Source organism: Delphinus delphis, chromosome 15 (assembly GCF_949987515.2).
Source record: "Delphinus delphis chromosome 15, mDelDel1.2, whole genome shotgun sequence".
NCBI lineage: Eukaryota > Metazoa > Chordata > Mammalia > Artiodactyla > Delphinidae > Delphinus > Delphinus delphis.
Window position 1 is genome coordinate 49,838,305 of NC_082697.1, and position 17,858 is coordinate 49,856,162.

Genomic DNA, 17,858 nt, shown 5'->3' on the forward strand with positions numbered 1-17,858 from the left:
GCCCAGCTCTCAGGCCCCTCTCCTGCAGGCGTTTGATGACTTCATCTTCGCCTTCTTCGCGGTGGAGATGGTCATCAAGATGATCGCCCTCGGGCTGTTCGGGCAGAAGTGCTACCTGGGCGACACGTGGAACAGGCTGGACTTCTTCATCGTCATGGCGGGGTATGGCCCTGCCCCACCGCAGACCAGACCAGGGCGGCCCCTGCGCCTGGCCAGGCCTGGCTGGGAGCCCTGCCCCCTTCAGACCCCATGGCAGCCCCTGGGTCCCCCAGGAAGAGGGATGGGGAGGTGTACTCAGGTGGTGCTGGGTCTGGGGGGTAGCTGGGTCTGGGGTGCCAGGGGCAGGACACTTGTCCAGGGCTCCCTGTGCCAGCACCAGGGACAGCAGGACAGACACAGGGTGATGGAGTGGCCTGTGAGTGGTGAGGAGCCCCCAGTGGTAACCTAAGGTTATACTTCCCCTGCCCTGGAGCCCACGCCAGGCTGGGTGCCTGGTGTGGGGACCAGGCCTCTGGCATGTACTCACCTGCCCTGGGCCTCCTGGCCTCAGCTGGCAGGGTGCCCTGGAGAGAACCGTGTGCCCGCTGGCCTGGCTCTGACCCCAGAGCACCTGTCGGCCGCCTGAGCGCCCGTTCCCTCTGCCCCGCTCCTAGCATGATGGAGTACTCTCTGGATGGACACAACGTGAGCCTCTCGGCCATCCGGACAGTGCGTGTGCTGCGGCCCCTCCGTGCCATCAACCGTGTGCCCAGTAAGTGACCATCACACCCGGGCCTGGGACAGGCGTGTCCTGCCAGCCCTGATGAGAGCTTTTGAGGACCCACTGGGGCACAAGGCCAGTAGGCCACACTGCCTGTGTGGCGTCTGGACGCTCTGGCCCCAGCCCAGACCCCAGTGCCGGGGTAGGAGAGGCTGGCCTCCTGCCACTCGCCATGGGAACCTGAGGATTTGCCACTGCTTTTCTGGGGAGGACAGAGCAACCCTGGGCCGAGTTGGGGTGTGATGCGCAGTCAGACTGTGTGGGGTCCCGACTCCCCACAGTGCTGCTGGGTGACAGGGGCCATTCTGAACCTCAGATTCCTCATCTGCACAGCATTTGGGGTCGTGCCCGGGAGCTGTGCAGGACTTGGTTGCTCTCTCGTCTGTCCCACCCTGGTTCTCAGGTCTGAGTTCTGCCAAAGGGTCTGGTGCTCAGGGAAGGGTGGAGAAGCTTCCAGGGGGTCATGTGGCTGCTCGTTTGGAATGTGGTCTGTCCAGACCCAGGTCATCTGCCCACATGGGGCTGTTTGGGAGTTTCTGTGTCTTCCAAGTCTTCAGGGATGTGATCGAATTCAGCCGTTAATTTTCCTGGGGTTGTGTGTGGGTGGTGCCCGTGTGACTGTAAAGTGAGTATACACACACGTGCATGTGGGTCTGTGTGTGCTGTGTAGGTGTGCACAGCCTTTCTGGCTGCCTGGCCTGGGTCCTGGTGGCCTCAGCACTGAAGTCTGGGTGGTCAGGGTGTGTCCTGTGGCCCCTCCAAGAAGTCATACACCCCCAGTGTGGGTCACTCCCTCCCCCTGGGGCTGTCAGCTCCACCAAAGGGCAGGTGGGTGAGGTTTATGCTGTGAGACCCCTGGGCCTTCCTTCTGCTTGCCACCTGGCTATACCCTCAGGGATCAGACAGGGCTCAGATGCTATGTGATCCTGGGCAAGTACTGTACCTCTCTGAGCCTCGGTTTACCCAACTCTGAATATGGTCCTCCTCAAGGATGGCTGTGGGTTGAGGTGAGGTGTCACACGTGGTTCTTGGCTCTGTGCCCAGCACCATCAGGCACTCAGTCTGCTCACCTGGACCCCCTTTCAGTGTGTGAAGTGATAATACAGCCCCTTTCACAACACAGATCTTCACTTTTCAGACCAAATGCCAGCAGCTTGGCCTTGCTCTGGGGACATGCCCTGGTCCCAAACAGGACCATGTGCCCCTCGCAGTGAGCCCCCAGTGTCTCACTCTGGCTGCCTGGGGTCCACTCTGACGCTGGACCACATGTGGCCTTTTGAGCCAGCTGCTGTCTGGCCAGGGTGGTGCTCACTTTGTCCCTGATGAATCTTCCTCCTGGCCATTTCTGAAACTTAAGTGCTTCTCCCAGCTGTGATTCCCCGCTGTGACCCCAGGGGTCCCACCTCTGCCATCCAACAGCTCCAGGGTGCTCTCCACGAGGCCCCCTGGCTCAGCCCCCTGGCCCAGGGCTCTGCCTGCACCCTTAGGTCAGCTCTTGCTTGTTTCTGGAAACAAGTCTTATCTTCACTGAGGTCTGGGACGGGGGCAGGCCCGGGACCAAGGGGCGCATGGGGCTTGGCTGACCCACTCCGTCGAATAATTGGTGTACACGCAGCCCATCGCACCCAGGAACAAGAGCTTCAAAACTGCCTCTCAAAAGCCGCTTCCTGCCCTGGGGTGCCCATAGCCCCTGCTTCCCCTCCAGTGCAGGGCTCTGGCTCAACGTGATTCTCACAGAGAATGGAAAGAACCGCTGGTTCCTGAACCCAGTATCTGCTGCAAGACCCCCAGGCTGCTGCTCGCATGCAGGAGCCTGGGGCCGCGGGACTCCTGGTCTGGTCACCCTGGGGGCCTGCCTGGCTGCAGTGTGTTCCCATACGGCATTCGCAAGGATCAGGGACCTCCCGCCCTGAGCCCCTCCAGGCCATGGCCTTGCTCCCCTCTGTGGTGTCTTACCGCAGATGTTTGTCCTTTGGGGCGTGCTGGACTTGGGGGGGCCCAGCTCATGTCCCTCACAGAGGTGCTGGTGTCCATCTGTGAATGGCAGAGGGCTCAGGGCTCCCAGGAGGGCCTGGCGCCTCAGGGATTACCAGGAGGGCTCTGCTGCACTGACCGGCTGCCCTGCCACCTGCAGGCATGAGGATCCTGGTCACGCTGCTGCTGGACACGCTGCCCATGCTCGGGAACGTCCTCCTGCTCTGCTTCTTTGTCTTCTTCATCTTCGGCATCGTGGGTGTCCAGCTTTGGGCTGGACTGCTGCGCAACCGCTGCTTCCTGGACAGCACCTTCGCCAGGTGCAGGGGCCCTGCCCACCCTGCAGGACATGCCCCAGTCTGCTCTTCCCAGGGCCTGCCCCCAGAGGCTCCTCCTCTAGCAGGCTCCTCCCCCTCCAGGCCCCTCCCCTCCCCACCCAGAGGTTCCTCCCCTAACGGGCTCTTCCACCAACAGTCTCCTCCTTCTCCAGGCTCATCCCCTAACAGGCCTCCTCCAGGCCCTGTTCCCAGGGACACACCCTTCCTGGAGCAGCACTAGCACTGGTGGGCCTGGGTCTGTCTCTGTTACTTTTGGTTTTTATTTGTGTTTCTATCTCTGTCTGACTGTGTCTGTTTGTCTGTTTCTCTCTGTTTCTCCATCTCTGTGCCTTCAGGAACAGCAACCTCAGCTTCCTGCGGCCATACTACCAGCCGGAGGAGGGTGAGGAAAACCCCTTCATCTGCTCCTCTCGCCGGGACAACGGCATGCAGAAGTGCTCGCACATCCCCAGCCGCCGCGAGCTGCGCGTGGAGTGCACGCTGGGCTGGGAGGCCTATGGGCAGCCACAGGCCGAGGGCGCAGGTGGCACGGGCCACCACACCTGCATCAACTGGAACCAGTACTACAATGTGTGCCGCTCAGGCGACTCCAACCCACACAACGGGGCCATCAGCTTCGACAACATCGGCTATGCCTGGATCGCCATCTTCCAGGTGGGCTCTGGGTCTCCCCTGCACTGGGCGCCCAGCACGCGGGGCCTGGGGGCTGGTACCAGGCAGGCGTGGAGGGCCCACTGCCCTCTCAGGGCCGTCCGTGTGTCCAGCCGCCTGCCCCCCACCAGGTGATCACGCTGGAGGGCTGGGTGGACATCATGTACTACGTCATGGACGCTCATTCCTTCTACAACTTCATCTACTTCATCCTGCTCATCATTGTAAGTGCAGGGGCGGAGTGGGATGCACGGGGCGAGGGGTGGGGGGGCGCCCCCGCTTTGCGACAGCCCTATCTCAGATCCCAAGCTCCTCTTCTGTTAGCAGGCATCGTCCTGTCCCCGGGGTCCAGCGAGATCCTGCTTGTGCCCCTGGTGCAGCGCCGTCTTGGCCTTTGCTGGCCCTCTTGGGTCCCTGCACTTGACTGAGCTATAGGGCAGGGCGGGGGCAGCAGAGACCCAGGGCCGTCGTGTCCAGGGCAGGTGGGTGGGGGCCCTTGGTGGAGTTGGGGGGAGACTCTGTCCAACCCCAGGAGGAGGTGGGCAGGGTTGGGAGGACAGAGAAGCCTGTGTGTGTGGGGAGGGGAGAGAGACCTCAGACAGTCCTTCAGGCCCTCCCATGGCCAGGTCCTATCAGGAGGCTGCAGGAGAGTCAGGATCACCTGTTGGGGTCACAGTCCCCCCACAGTGTACATGGGCTCTCAGCACAGTTCTCCACAGTATAGGTGTTTCCCCCAGGCACGGCCCTCCACAGGGATTGTGGCCCCCAGGGGTGGCCCTCACTTGGTTCTCTCAGTGGCCCCTGGTGCCTGGGGCGGGGTTTGAAAAGACCAGCAGTGAATTAAATCAGGCACCTGTCCTGCCTTATCTCAGACCATAATCACAAACAGCAGAGTGTCACCCGGTGACCCTGCCACAGAGGACAGTGCAGCCGTGGGGGCTGAGGAAGACCTGACCCGGGCGGGAGGGTGTGGCTGGGGACAGAGCTGAAGGACGAGGGGACAAACCACACAGATGACGGGAAGGCGGGTCTCCCCACATGTCCTGCAACTGTCCACAAACAGGCAAGGAGCACCTACCCTGCACCACCCATCCCAAATGCTGGGGCTCAACATTGGATCAGCAAGGACCCTGCCCATCACAGGGTGCCCTGCCGCCGCCGGCTACCCTGGGGCCATATCCCGGGCCCCTAGAACGGGCAGCGCACAGTGGGGCTCAGTATTTCTCTCATCAGGGGCTTGATTGTTGTGTAGAAACCACAGCTGCTGTCCTGGTCTCCTGCCCTGCCCAGTCCTGACGCCCAGGGCGGTGGGTCCCAGTGTCCCCGCTTCCCTGCCTCCCTGGGGCACTCGTCCGGTGAGCTCGCTGCCTCCCGCCCGCCACAGGTGGGTTCCTTCTTCATGATCAACCTGTGCCTAGTGGTGATCGCCACGCAGTTCTCGGAGACGAAGCAGCGGGAGAGCCAGCTGATGCGGGAGCAGCGGGCCCGCTACCTGTCCAACGACAGCACGCTGGCCAGCTTCTCAGAGCCTGGCAGCTGCTATGAGGAGCTCCTCCGGTACGTGGGCCATGTGTGCCGCAAGCTGAAGCGCCGTGGCCTCCGCCTCTATGCCCGCTGGCAGAGCCGCTGGCGCAAGAAGGTGGACCCCAGCGGCGCGCCGCACGGCCAGGGCGCTGGGCGGCGGCCACGGCGGGCGGGAGGGCGCGCCACCTCCATCCACCATCTTGTGTACCACCACCACCACCACCACCACCACCACTACCACTTCAGCCATGGCAGCCCACGCCGGCCAGGCCCCGAGCCAGGCGGCAGTGACACCAGGCTGGTGCGGGCCGGAGCACCTCCCTCGCCCGGACATGGGCCCCCTGACGCTGAGTCAGTGCACAGCGTGTACCATGCAGACTGCCACGTGGAGGGGCCACAGGAGAGGGCCCGGGCGGCACATGCTGTGGCCACCGCCGCCGCCGGCCTCAAGCTGGCCACTGGGCTGGGCGCCATGAACTACCCCACCATCCTGCCCTCGGCCGCAGGCAGTGGCAAAGGTGGCCCCGGGCCCAAGGGGAAGCGTCCTGGTGGACCCCTGGGAGCCGGGGGGCACAGCCCACTGAGCCTGAGCAGCCCCGACCCCTGCGAGAAGATCCAGCATCTGGTCGGGGAGCACGGTAAGGACCTCACCCTGTGGGGAGCAGTGGGGAGTGGGGGATGGGCTCCTGGGACATCCCCGCCTGTGTGTGAACCCTCGTGAGTTCAGCCGTCCTCCCTTGGAGCCCTGGATGAAGGGAAGAAGGTGGGGGAGGTCCTGGGCACCTCAGATGGGAGAAGGTGCCCCCCCCACCTCCATCCATCCTGTAGCCCTGAGCGTTTGCCACGTGGAAATAAGAATTCTGAAGCTAGAAAAAAAAAACCTGGGGCTGTGCTCCATTGCCCACGCCTGGCCCTGAGAGGGACCACCTGTCCATGGCCTGGTCATTTCTCAGGAGGAGTGGCCAGCCCCCTTTCTAGGTGGGGAGACTGAGGCTGGGGCAGAGGGAAGGGAAAGCCGAGGTCACAGAGCTCCCAAAGGCCGAGGAGAGAGGGGCCGGGGTGCCTCCCAGTATACTCGGTCCTCCCACCTGAGGTGCCGGCGTCACCCACCTGGGACGGGCAGGACACTGCGACCCCAGACACTGGCGTCCCATGCAGACTGAGGCCCTCCCAGGTGGCATGCGCGGGCAGTAGCCCTCAGGGTGCCTGGAGTGGGTAGAGGTGTGTGTGTCCTCACACAGTGAGGCACTGTGTCAAAATGCACGTGCCTATAGTCCTGCACTGCCCACTGGGGCAGGTTGGCCCCGCAGGGCTCCTGGCTGTGGGGCGTCTAAGCCGCCGCCGGTGCAGTCACCTGGGCCCCAGAGACTCAGCCGGGCAGGCAGCACCGAGCGACGATGGCTCCTGCGCGTCGTGACCTGGAATGTTCCCAGTCACGTCATCCGTTTAACGTGACTGCTGGAAAGTGGCTCACGTCACATTTCTGTGGACGGCGTGGCCCCCTGGTGGATGAGCCCCTCTGCCTCTTTTTAGCCTTGAGTGAACAGAGAGTACCTGTGCAGGGCGTGCATGTGCTCAGGTGTGAGTGCCCAGGCGTGGGCATGTGTGTCTGTGCATGTGCTCAGGCGTGTGCCGAGGTGTGTATGAATGTTCCCACATGTGTACATATACCCAGGTGTGAGTGCCCAGGCGTGTGCATGTGTACGATGTGCATGTCTACACAGACACCGTTCACCCCATGGCAGCCTGCTTGTGCATGTGGGTCCCAGGCACCTGGTGTTGCAGCTGAGCGGCCTGAGGCTGCCCACATCCTTCTCCCTGCAGGACTGGGCCAGGCCCCCAGCCGTCTGTCAGGCCTGAGCGTGCCCTGCCCCCTGCCCAGCCCCCAGGCGGGCACGCTGACCTGTGAGCTGAGTAGCTGCCCGTACTGCACCAGCGCCCTGGAGGACCCCGAGCTGGAGTTCAGCGACTCAGACAGCGGAGACTCGGACAGCAACGGGGTCTACGAATTCACACGGGATGTGCGGCATGGAGACCGCCGTGACCCCATGCAGCCACCCCCAGCGGCGGACACGCCAGACTCAGGAGGAACGCGGCGGAGGGCACAGCGTCGGGCGGTGGCAGGCGAGCAGGGAGGGCTGGGCCGTGTCTGGGCCTCCTTTAGCGGCAAGCTGTGCCGCATCGTGGACAGCAAGTACTTCAACCGCGGCATCATGGTAGCCATCCTCACCAACACGCTGAGCATGGGCATCGAGTACCATGAGCAGGTAGGCGGCCCGGTGCACCCTCCAGAGGTGAAGTGGGCCTGAATGGACAGCCCTTGGAGCGACCCCCGGGGAGCACGTTCCTCGTGTCTCCTTGAGACTTCAGTCTCTTACAGGGCCCCACAGAGGGGTTTCTGGGGGATGGGGAACAGGGATGGCGTTAGAGCTGAATGTCAGCTGTTGTGGCAGTTTTTATCAGCCACTCAGCAAACGCTCATGCTTCTCCTTGGCTGGGCCTCTGCTGAGGGGTGAATGGAGAAACCGTGGCTCCCGCCTGGAGGTCCTCCTGTCTGGGGTGGGGGTTTGAAATCACAATCCCAGAGGCAGCAGGGGGCTGAGGGCGCTCACCAGGCCACCCAGTGCTCTTCTCAGGATGGGACTCCCACAGCCCAGCTCTCACAGAGAGTGGCCCCCCCTTACATGAGCCAGAATGTGCCCACTGGAATGCCCCTGGGTGGCCCGGAGAGGCCAGTGGTATGGAATGGCCCCCAGAGGAGGAATTGTATGTGTGGTGCCTGGCCCCCCAGTAGCCCCTGCCCGGGACTGGGGCCTCGCCAGGGAGGAGCAGCGGCTGGGTCCGGCAGGGAGAGGGCGTCCACTCTGGGGACCGAGGCCAGTTCACTTTTTTTTTTTTTTTTTTCCTGTTTTGGCTGCATTGGGTCTTCATTGCTGCATGTGGGCTTTTTTCTCTGGTTGCAGCGATCAGGGGCTACTCTTCGTTGTGGTGCACGGTCTTCTCATTTCTGTGGCTTCTCTTGTTGTGGAGCACGGGCTCTAGGGACACGGGCTCCAGTAGTTGTGGCTCGTGGGCTCTAGAGCGCAGGCTCAATAATTGTGGCACACAGGCATAGTTGCTCCATGGCATGTGGGATCTTCCCGGACCAGGGCTTGAACCCATGTCCCCTGCATTGGCAGGCGGATTCTTAACCACTGCACCACGAGGGAAGCCCCGCGGCCAGTTCACTTTTTAATGACCAGGTTGCCTTCCTCGTTTTCCACCCTCTGGGCTTTTCAAGTCATTTAAGCTATGTTCTTTCATCCTGGAGCAATTCAGGGAAAATGCCAGCAGTGTTAGCCTCCAGCAGCCCCGGCAGGGAGGTTCTCTTTGTGAGGGTGAGACCTAGGCAGGGACAGCAGCAGGCTGGAGGGAATCCCCGGCAAGGAAGAGCCTCTGCACACACACGTGTATACACACACGCACGTGCACACACGCACATACGCAAGGTTTACCTGTGCAGATGTGGACATGTGTACAGATGTGTACACGTGGGAGGCCCTGTGCACATGCACGGCACATGCAGGTACATGCAAACTCACATGTGCGCACAAACAGGCCACACACTGGCACACACACATACCAGCATTTACACTGGTGCAGGTGTGCACGCACACAGGCGGGCCAGCACATCCCCAGTAAGAGAGAGACCTCTGGGGCCTTCTGCTGACAGGGAAGGGTGTGCAAGGCCACCAGGGATCAGGGCAGCTCTTGGGAGGCACCAACTGTGTGCCCTGCACTCCGTGCACCCACATGCCCACCCTGGAACCCTGAGGCAGATGCTCCAGCCCCTTTTCCCATGGCCTGTGCTTGTGGGGTCTGGGGAAGTCTGTGGACTGTTTCTCAGACATGCTGGTGGGAAGGTCAGGCAGGGCCTGGGGAGGGCCAGGGACAGTCAGGGCCAGACAGGGAGGGCCAGGCAGGTTGGGGTCCAGCTGGAGGGGACATCGCTGGGGTCCTTGTTTTCTCCTCCAGACAGCAGCCAGTTGGGCTCCTTCTGAGATGCTGCCACAGCTCCTTGGCCCCTTGATGCAGACTTACCTGCTCCTAGTTCAGTGGAGCAGTCCCCCACCCCTGCTGAGGGGCACTGGGAGCCGTGGGTGGGCCCTGATGACGTCTCTGCTGCCCGCAGCCTGACGAGCTGACCAACGCCCTGGAGATCAGCAACATCGTGTTCACGAGTATGTTTGCCCTGGAGATGCTGCTGAAGCTGCTGGCCTTTGGTCCGCTGGGCTACATCCGGAATCCCTACAACATCTTTGATGGCATCATCGTGGTCATCAGGTGGGTCCCCACCGCCTGGGAGCCCACAGGGGCCGGGGAGGCTCTGGCTCGCCAGTGTCAGGAGACAGCCCCACACACATAGCAGAGTCCTAGCCAGCAGGAGAGGCCCTGCCAGCAGCATTTCATGGGATGGGATGTCTTGGGGCAGGATCCCCACCCCTCCCCACAAGCACTGTCGGGTACACACAGGTATGTCAGCTGCATCTCAGGTGGAAGTTTGTAGAACCTAGTGGAGCTGTTCCCTGCAGGAACAGAGTGGGCACTCAGTGGCCCTTCGGCCTCACAGCCGGACTCCACTCAGGGCTCAGAACCTTTGAGGAAGGCCAGCTTGCCTGAGGGGTGTCTGCTGCAGCAAAATCAACACAGAAATGAATTGGAGAATCTGGGGGAATTCCCTTCCCCAGGAGGAAGCAGGGCCCTCAGGAGTCAAGGGATCCCCCACTCTAACAAGAATAGACAAGCCAGGCACAGCTTGAAAGGCGGAGGAGCAGGAAAGGCCCTCACTTGAGAAGCTTCTGACTGGGCAGCTTCTAGGGGTCGGGCAGCCAGCAGGACAGCAGCTGATTAGGAGGCTTCAGAGATGTCACCGCCATCCCTCAGCCCTGTCGATGCCTTGATGCAGCTGAACCTGCTCCCAGAGTGGGGTTGAGTGGAGGCCACAGTGGCTCCCAGGCTGGTGTTCCTGCTTCTGGGAAGCGGGTATCCCAAGGTCAGGGTGGGCACAGGGATGCGCGGCCAGAAAAGGCCCCCCTGAGCCTCGGCCTGCCCACAGCGTGTGGGAGATCATCGGGCAGGCAGACGGCGGGCTGTCGGTGCTGCGGACCTTCCGGCTGCTGCGGGTGCTCAAGCTGGTGCGCTTCATGCCCGCGCTGCGGCGCCAGCTGGTGGTGCTCATGAAGACCATGGATAACGTGGCCACTTTCTGCATGCTGCTCATGCTGTTCATCTTCATCTTCAGGTGGGCGCGCCCGGTGGGCAAGGTCTGGGGCACTGAGCACATGCCTGCCCCCGAGGGGAGGCCCCTCCCACCGCGCTGGCCCCGTGCTGTGGCTTTGAGGCCCGGGGTGCCAGGAGCTTCAAAGTGGCAGCAGAAACTCAGTCACTGGTTCCTTTTGACAGGACTGACTGGGCACCTTCTGTGCCAGGCACCGGCGTACTGGGCTCTGCTCCCACGGCTCATAGCTGAGTGGGGTGATGGGACCGGCCCCCAGATGGATGGATTGGGGATCGTGCCCTCCCCAAAAGCCAAGAATGAGGGAGGCAGAGAAGGGGCGGGGCAGCCAGGCTGGAGTTTCTTGCTTCAGCTGCTGTTTGCTGAGCCCTTGCCGTGGGCCAGCTTGGCCCGGGGCCTCAGGCCTTGGGGAGGGGGCTAGGGCAGAGGGCAGCCCCAGGTAGGCTGGGTGAGACAGGCACCTCAGGTCCTGGCTGCTGCATGAAGCCAGAGTGGCCTCTGGTTGTCCCTCCTACTGCTGGCCTTGGTCTTCCCACCTATACAATGGAAACAGCTCGGCTGTGGGCACTTGGGAGGCCCCTGCAAATCAGAAAGCTGGGAGTCCGGGGGGAGGTGTAGAGGAACAGCTGCTGGGTGTGGAGGTGACCAGGCAGCACCCCCCATATCCCTCCACTTGTGCCTCCTCCCCCGCACTCACCGCATCCCTGTCTGCCGCCCTTAGCATCCTCGGAATGCACCTGTTTGGCTGCAAATTCAGCCTGAAAACAGACACTGGAGACACGGTCCCTGACAGGAAGAACTTTGACTCCCTGCTGTGGGCCATCGTCACAGTGTTCCAGGTAAAGCCAGGTGGGGCCGTCCCCTCATGTACATGGTAGTCCTTGGAGAGCCACAGCCCTGCTCAGAACAGCCCCAGGGCGGGCCGAGGCCTGTCCAAGGCCACAGTGAGTGACGAGCTGTGAACAGCAGCAGGGACATTGATTCTGGCCCCTGGGGTGGTGGACCTGGTCTCACTTGTCCAGAGCTCCTTCTGGTCCTAAGGGCCTGTCAGCATTTCTACAGCCAGACCCACCGTCCTGGCACCCCCTCGGCCCCATGTTGGGCCCACTCTGCCCCGCCCCCCCTTTCCCCCAGATCCTCACCCAGGAGGACTGGAACGTTGTCCTCTACAACGGCATGGCCTCCACCTCCTCCTGGGCTGCCCTCTACTTCGTGGCCCTCATGACCTTTGGCAACTACGTGCTCTTCAACCTGCTGGTGGCCATCCTTGTGGAGGGCTTCCAGGCGGAGGTGAGGGGGGCTTCCAGGGGAGGCAGTGGGAGCCAGGCATATTGGGCAGACCAACATGGAGAGAATTCCGTCCTCCACCCGCTGGGCCCTTCCGTCCACACCTGCCCCCGTGCTGGCCTGGCCTTCCTGTAGGGGGGTTCCACCTGAGGGGAGCCTCACGTGTACTGTGTGCTCCTCGGGCACAGGGTGATGCCACCAGGTCCGACACAGATGAAGACAAGACCTCCACCCACTTGGAGGAGGACTTGGACAAGTTCAGAGACCTCAGGGCCACAGGTGCGCATGCGGGTGAGGGGGCGGGGCGGGGACAGGATGGAGAGGGAGCTGCCTGCCTGTCTGGGCACAGCTGGGACTCCTGTGGGCGGGTCCTGGGCGGGCAGATTATCCTTCCTGGGAGCCCTGCAGGCTCAAGCGGCCTCCTCCCCCCACCCAGAGATGAAGATGTACTCGCTGGCGGTGACCCCCAACGGGCACTTGGAGGGCCAGGCCAGCCTACCCCCTCCCCTCATCATGCGCACGGCAGCCACACCCATGCCCACCCCCAAGAGCTCCCCACACCTGGATGCGGCCCCTGGCCTCCTGGACTCACGACGTGGCAGCAGCAGCTCCGTGGACCCCCAGCTGGGGGACCAGAAGTCTCTGGTAGGGATGGTCCCCCGCCCTGGCCTCAGGGCACCTTCAGGCTCCACCCACCCAGTTCCTTAGGCCTTCCCCAGAGATGAGTGAGGGTCCCGCACACACACCCCCAGTCATACCCCAGGAATCCCTTGGCCCTGAGTGCTTTGTTTTCTATAAATGGAGCCAGAAACTGCCGTTTTTATGGGAGGAGTATGAACAGACGAGTAGACTGTCAGGCCGGAAGTTTATCTTCCAATTTGCAATCATAGATAAAAGCTGGCAAAGCGCACAGCATACAAGATGGGGAAAACAGAGAAGGATGGCAAAAAGGTGTAAAAAACTGAGTATGTGGGACTTCCCTGGTGGCGCAGTGGTTAAGAGTCCTCCTGCCGATGTAGGGGACACAGGTTGAAGCCTTGGTCCAGGAAGATCCCACGTGCCGCGGAGCAACTAAGCCCGTGTGCCCCAACTACTGAGCCTGCGCTCTAGAGCCTGCGAGCCACAACTACTGAGCCTGTACTCTGCAACAAGAGAAACCACCGCAATGCGAAGCCCGCGCACCGCAAGGAAGAGTAGTCCCCGCTCGCCGCAACTAGAGAAAGACTGCGTGCAGCAGTGAAGACCCAACCCAACCAAAAATAAAAATACAAAAAAAAACTAAGGATGTGAAGCAGGTGACAGAAGCCGGGTGGAGAGTTCCATGCATCACGACCAACAGCACCCTGTGGAGCTGGAGCCCACAGGGTGTTTCCAGACAAACCCAGAAAACACCACCCCCAGCAGACACAGCCAGAGCCGGCTTCTGGGCTTCTCAGAAGGGCCCGGGAGGGGTGGGCAGAGCAGGACAAGCTAACCGTGGAGAGAAAGCGCAGGGATATGAACCTGGAGGAAAGTCCAGGCAAACCATCAAGGCAGGACGATCGTGTGTTGGTAACAGAAAAGGTGCAGGGCTGAGCCTTGGGTGGGCCGAGTGATCTAGCAACAAGATGCATCACAGCCAAGCTGCTAGGACGCTCTGGGAGGAGGACAAGGGCTGTTGAGCCAGGATTCCAGCTCAGCTCCTGCTGGACCCCTGAGGTGAAAACGATGAAGGGCAAAGAGGGTAGGTGCAGCAAAGGTGAAGTCCCCGGACCACAGTCCAGTTTATTTCCTGGATAAGCAGCACCCGGCTTCTCTTTGTGAGTCCAGAGTCTGCCAACTAGAAACTGATGTGGGGCCCCGCCCCAGAGATCCAGTTCAGCTGCTCGGTGGCATCTGAGGATGCCTGGTCCGTGGCTGGTCCCAGGCCCGCTGATAACCTTCGCCCACCCTCTGGTCCTCGAGCAGGCCCGGGAGGCCCACTCAGTGCTCTTGACGCTTGCTGGCCGTCTCTCCAGCTAGCTGTTGACCCACTGTGTGCCACAGGTGCCCCACTGAAGGTTCAGTGCCGCTAGTGTCTCTCCTTAGCAGGGCTGTCTGCTCGTTAAAGGAGATGATCCATGTACAGATGTCACCCATGGGTGTCAATGGTGATGCCATTGGATGCGAAAGGTCCCTGTGCCAGGTGCCCCTGAGGCCAGGATGTTTGGGGGTAACTTGGGGGGGGGCGTCCGACCTGCTCACTCCTGCCCCCTCCCCGCAGTCCAGCCTCCGCAGCTCGCCCTGCACCCACTGGGGCCCCAACAGCGCCTGGAGCAGCCGGCGCTCCAGCTGGAACAGCCTGGGCCGCGCACCTAGCCTCAAGCGCAGGAGCCAGTGCGGGGAGCGTGAGTCGCTGCTGTCCGGCGAGGGCAAGGGCAGCGGCAGCACAGACGAGGAGGCCGAGGACAGCAGGCCTGGTGTGGGAGCCTCGCCAGACACACGTGCCACACTGCTGCGGCGCACCGAGTCCCTGGACCACCGCAGCACGCTTGACCTGCGGCCCCTGCGGCCGGCTGCCCTGCTGCCCACCAAGCTCCACGACTGCAACGGGCTGGCCCTGCCCAGCGAGTTATTCCTGCGCATCGACAGCCACAAGGAGGACACGGCCGAGTTTGACGATGATGTGGAGGATGTGAGTGGGGGTGGGCCTCACGTCAGCCCCTCGCCTCCCCCTGTCGTGGGCTGGTTTCCCAGGTGGGGACTCGGGAGCAGCGTTCGTGGGAGGCCCTTGGGACGGGGGAGGGAAGCAGGACAAGCTGGGCAGGAGCTGATCCGACTGGTGTGGCCTCAGCTGATCCGCAGGGAGCTCTGGAGTGGGATTCGCCCCAGGGTCAGCCCCACCTCCAGCTGAGGGCTTGCTCTGAGCTGGAGTCGGTCAGCCAAGGAGAGCCCCATGGGAGGAGAGGGGAAGAGAGCAGAACCACCTTCTCAGCTAGGCACTTCTGCTGCCCTGGACAGTTTTGCTGGGAGGCCCACCTGGGCAGGGATCTGAGGATGGCCACTTACCGGCACCCCCCTGGACTCCCAGCGTAGGTCCCTCACCCAGTGCCCGGGTGGGTGGACAGGGCTGAGCCTGAAGGCAGGAGAGGCTGGGGGCTGCCCAGGCTGGGAGGGGCCCTGAGGACCCCCCCCCCTCCCCAGAGCTGCTGCTCCCGGCTGCAGAAAGTGCTGGAGCCCTACAAGCCCGAGTGCTGTCGGAGCCGCGAGCCCTGGGCCCTGTACCTCTTCTCCCCACAGAACAGGTATGGGGCACACCTGGGAGAAACCTGGGAAAGCTGACCCCTCCCTCTGGGCCCCTGCGTCCCTACCACGTGGTGAGCGCTGTGCTCCTCCCCTGGGACCTTGGGGACGGGAAGCAAGGGCTTGGCCAGGGCTGTCCCTGAACCCCCACCCCCGGCCCCCAGGCTCCGCATCTCCTGCCAGAAGATCATTGCTCACAAGATGTTTGATCACGTCGTCCTGGTCTTCATCTTCCTCAACTGCATCACGATCGCCCTGGAGAGGCCCGACATTGACCCCGGCAGCACCGTGAGGCGCCCTCCTTGCCTGGGAGGGGTGGGGTCCCGCCGTTGCGGCTGGCCCCTTCCATCATCCTGTCCTCTGCAGGAGCGCGTCTTCCTCAGCATCTCCAACTACATCTTCACGGCGATCTTCGTGGCCGAGATGATGGTGAAGGTACAGGGTGTCCAGGGGAGCCCAGGCATCTGTCCATCCGGCCTCACAGCCCTGCCCAGTGGCCCCACCCTGGCCCCGTGTGCAGCACGTATGTCCACCAGCCCCTCCTCTGTACCCACTAGGTGGTGGCCCTGGGCCTGGTCTCTGGTGAGCATGCCTACCTGCAGAGCAGCTGGAACATACTGGATGGGCTGCTGGTCCTGGTGTCCCTGGTTGACATCATCGTGGCCATGGCGTCGGCCGGTGGTGCCAAGATCCTGGGCATCCTGCGTGTGCTGCGCCTGCTGCGGACACTGCGGCCCCTGCGGTAGACTGGGCGGTGGGGCAGGGCCTGAATCGGGGATCGGAGCAGGGCTGGGGAAGGATGGGGTGGAGTTTGGGGAAGGTAAGGGTATGAATGGGCGGGGCTGTGGCTGGTTGGGGTGGGGCCAGAGGGTGGGGCGGAGCCAGAGGGTGGGGCAGAGCTGGGGAGGGAAAGGGCCTGGGGCCAGCAGGGGGTGGGGTCTTTGCAGCGCAGGGCTTTCTGTCTGGTGGCAGCTCCCTTGGGTGGGCTCAACAGCACATTTCTTCTGCTCCTCGTGCAGGGTTATCAGCCGTGCCCCAGGCCTCAAACTGGTGGTGGAGACTCTGATATCGTCACTCAGGCCCATCGGAAACATTGTCCTCATCTGCTGTGCCTTCTTCATCATCTTCGGCATCCTAGGGGTGCAGGTGCGTGGCTCTGCTTGTCTGTGGGACGGTGGTCTGTGGTCAGCAGCAGCATAGCAGCCCCGGGAGGGCCCAGGCCCAGGCAGGCAGCGAGAGAGACGTTGCTCTCTGTCCGGCTGCTCTGGGAGGCCCTGTGGGGGTGGGTCTGGAGCGTGGGGGTGCAAGGCCTGGCCCTCTGGGTGACTACCCCGCCCTGGTCAGCTCTTCAAGGGGAAGTTTTACTACTGCGAGGGCGCTGACACCAGGAACATCTCCACTAAAGCCGAGTGCTGGGCTGCGCACTACCGCTGGGTGCGACGCAAGTACAACTTCGACAACCTGGGCCAGGTGGGCAGGGCTGGGGGGTGGGGTGGTGGTCGGGATGGGGGGCAAGCCTGGCGGGGGTGACCTCACCTAACCTCGTCCTTATCTGTAAGGTGGGAGCGGCATGGCAGGTCTGCGAGTCGTGGGTGGGTCTGCTGTGCGTGGGGCTGTGGTAGGGGGTGTGGTCCTTTGGGGCGTCTCCCCAGCAGGAGGCCACGTCCAGAAGTAACCACCTTGCTCTGGCCTCGCAGGCGCTGATGTCCCTGTTCGTGCTCTCATCCAAGGACGGATGGGTGAACATCATGTACGACGGGCTGGACGCCGTGGGCATAGACCAGCAGGTGCAGTGGGCGGTGGGCAGCCCTGCTCCTTCAAGCAGACCTTTCTTCCCGTGTCCTTTGGTCATCTCAGGGAATGTCCCCCGAGAGGCCGCATTTGGCCTCTGAGAACTTCTGGAGAGTTCCACGTCGGGGGTCAGAGCTACCCTGCAGGCAGAGGCCATGCCCGGGAGGGGCGCCCTTGTGGGCAGGCACCCACGTGCCACTCCTGTGCCGCAGCCGGTGCCCAACCACAACCCCTGGATGCTGCTCTACTTCATCTCCTTCCTGCTCATCGTCAGCTTCTTTGTGCTCAACATGTTCGTGGGCGTCGTCGTGGAGAACTTCCACAAGTGCCGGCAGCACCAGGAGGCCGAGGAGGCGCGGCGGCGGGAAGAGAAGCGACAGCGGCGCCTGGAGAGGAAACGCAGGAGTAAGGCGCTCCCGGTGGCGGTGGCGGGTCGGTACCTGCGCGTCACCCCAGCCTTTTCCACCTGCCTGAGGCCCCCCTTTTGCCTGTGGGAGGGTGGCTGGGGACCGGGGGACCAGCCAAGGGGTGGCTCTGAGACCCGGCTGCTGCTGGCCTAAGCCCGGGTCTCCCTTGTGCTCGGCGCAGGGCTGTGCAGGCAGCAGCTCAGCAGCCTGGCCCCAGAGCCCCCTACCTGGCCCCAGTCCCCTTGCCCCACCCGCAACTCCGGCCTCACCGAGTGACTCTACACGCTTGCCCTTCTTGCCCTCAGAGAAGGATGGCTGCAGCAGGAGGTGGGGTCCCTTCCCAGGAGGTACAGGGGATGGATGAGGCCCCAGTTCCCACCCCCCACCACCGCAAGGGCAGGTTCACCCCATGAGTTTTCACGCCACGGTGGGGGGAGCAAGCAGAGCCATCCAAGACAGAGAGAGGGTCTTAGAAAACCCCACCCAGCTGGGGAGCAAAGAGGGCCTCTTCCAGGAGAGGCTGCTGAGCTGCCCGCCCACCCCATGGAGTCTCCTAGCCCTGCCCACCGCGGCCAGCTCAGACCATCTCC

General features: G+C 62.7%; 1 protein-coding gene across 2 annotated transcripts in view; it reads left to right on the plus strand.

The window, feature by feature from the left end:
* Positions 1-17,858, plus strand: part of CACNA1H (calcium voltage-gated channel subunit alpha1 H) — a 62,877-nt gene that overhangs the window by 36,551 nt on the left and 8,468 nt on the right. For both annotated transcript variants that reach the window (XM_060031434.1, XM_060031435.1), the window contains exons 3-24: positions 29-162; positions 654-751; positions 2,895-3,054; positions 3,408-3,726; positions 3,855-3,947; positions 5,108-5,885; positions 7,072-7,514; positions 9,419-9,570; positions 10,343-10,528; positions 11,244-11,361; positions 11,657-11,812; positions 11,998-12,088; positions 12,246-12,454; positions 14,052-14,462; positions 14,972-15,072; positions 15,235-15,358; positions 15,437-15,505; positions 15,628-15,812; positions 16,090-16,216; positions 16,415-16,540; positions 16,768-16,857; positions 17,074-17,266. In XM_060031434.1, the coding sequence (XP_059887417.1) occupies positions 29-162; positions 654-751; positions 2,895-3,054; positions 3,408-3,726; positions 3,855-3,947; positions 5,108-5,885; positions 7,072-7,514; positions 9,419-9,570; positions 10,343-10,528; positions 11,244-11,361; positions 11,657-11,812; positions 11,998-12,088; positions 12,246-12,454; positions 14,052-14,462; positions 14,972-15,072; positions 15,235-15,358; positions 15,437-15,505; positions 15,628-15,812; positions 16,090-16,216; positions 16,415-16,540; positions 16,768-16,857; positions 17,074-17,266 (4,363 nt within the window). The remainder of the gene's footprint in view (positions 1-28; positions 163-653; positions 752-2,894; positions 3,055-3,407; positions 3,727-3,854; positions 3,948-5,107; positions 5,886-7,071; positions 7,515-9,418; positions 9,571-10,342; positions 10,529-11,243; positions 11,362-11,656; positions 11,813-11,997; positions 12,089-12,245; positions 12,455-14,051; positions 14,463-14,971; positions 15,073-15,234; positions 15,359-15,436; positions 15,506-15,627; positions 15,813-16,089; positions 16,217-16,414; positions 16,541-16,767; positions 16,858-17,073; positions 17,267-17,858) is intronic.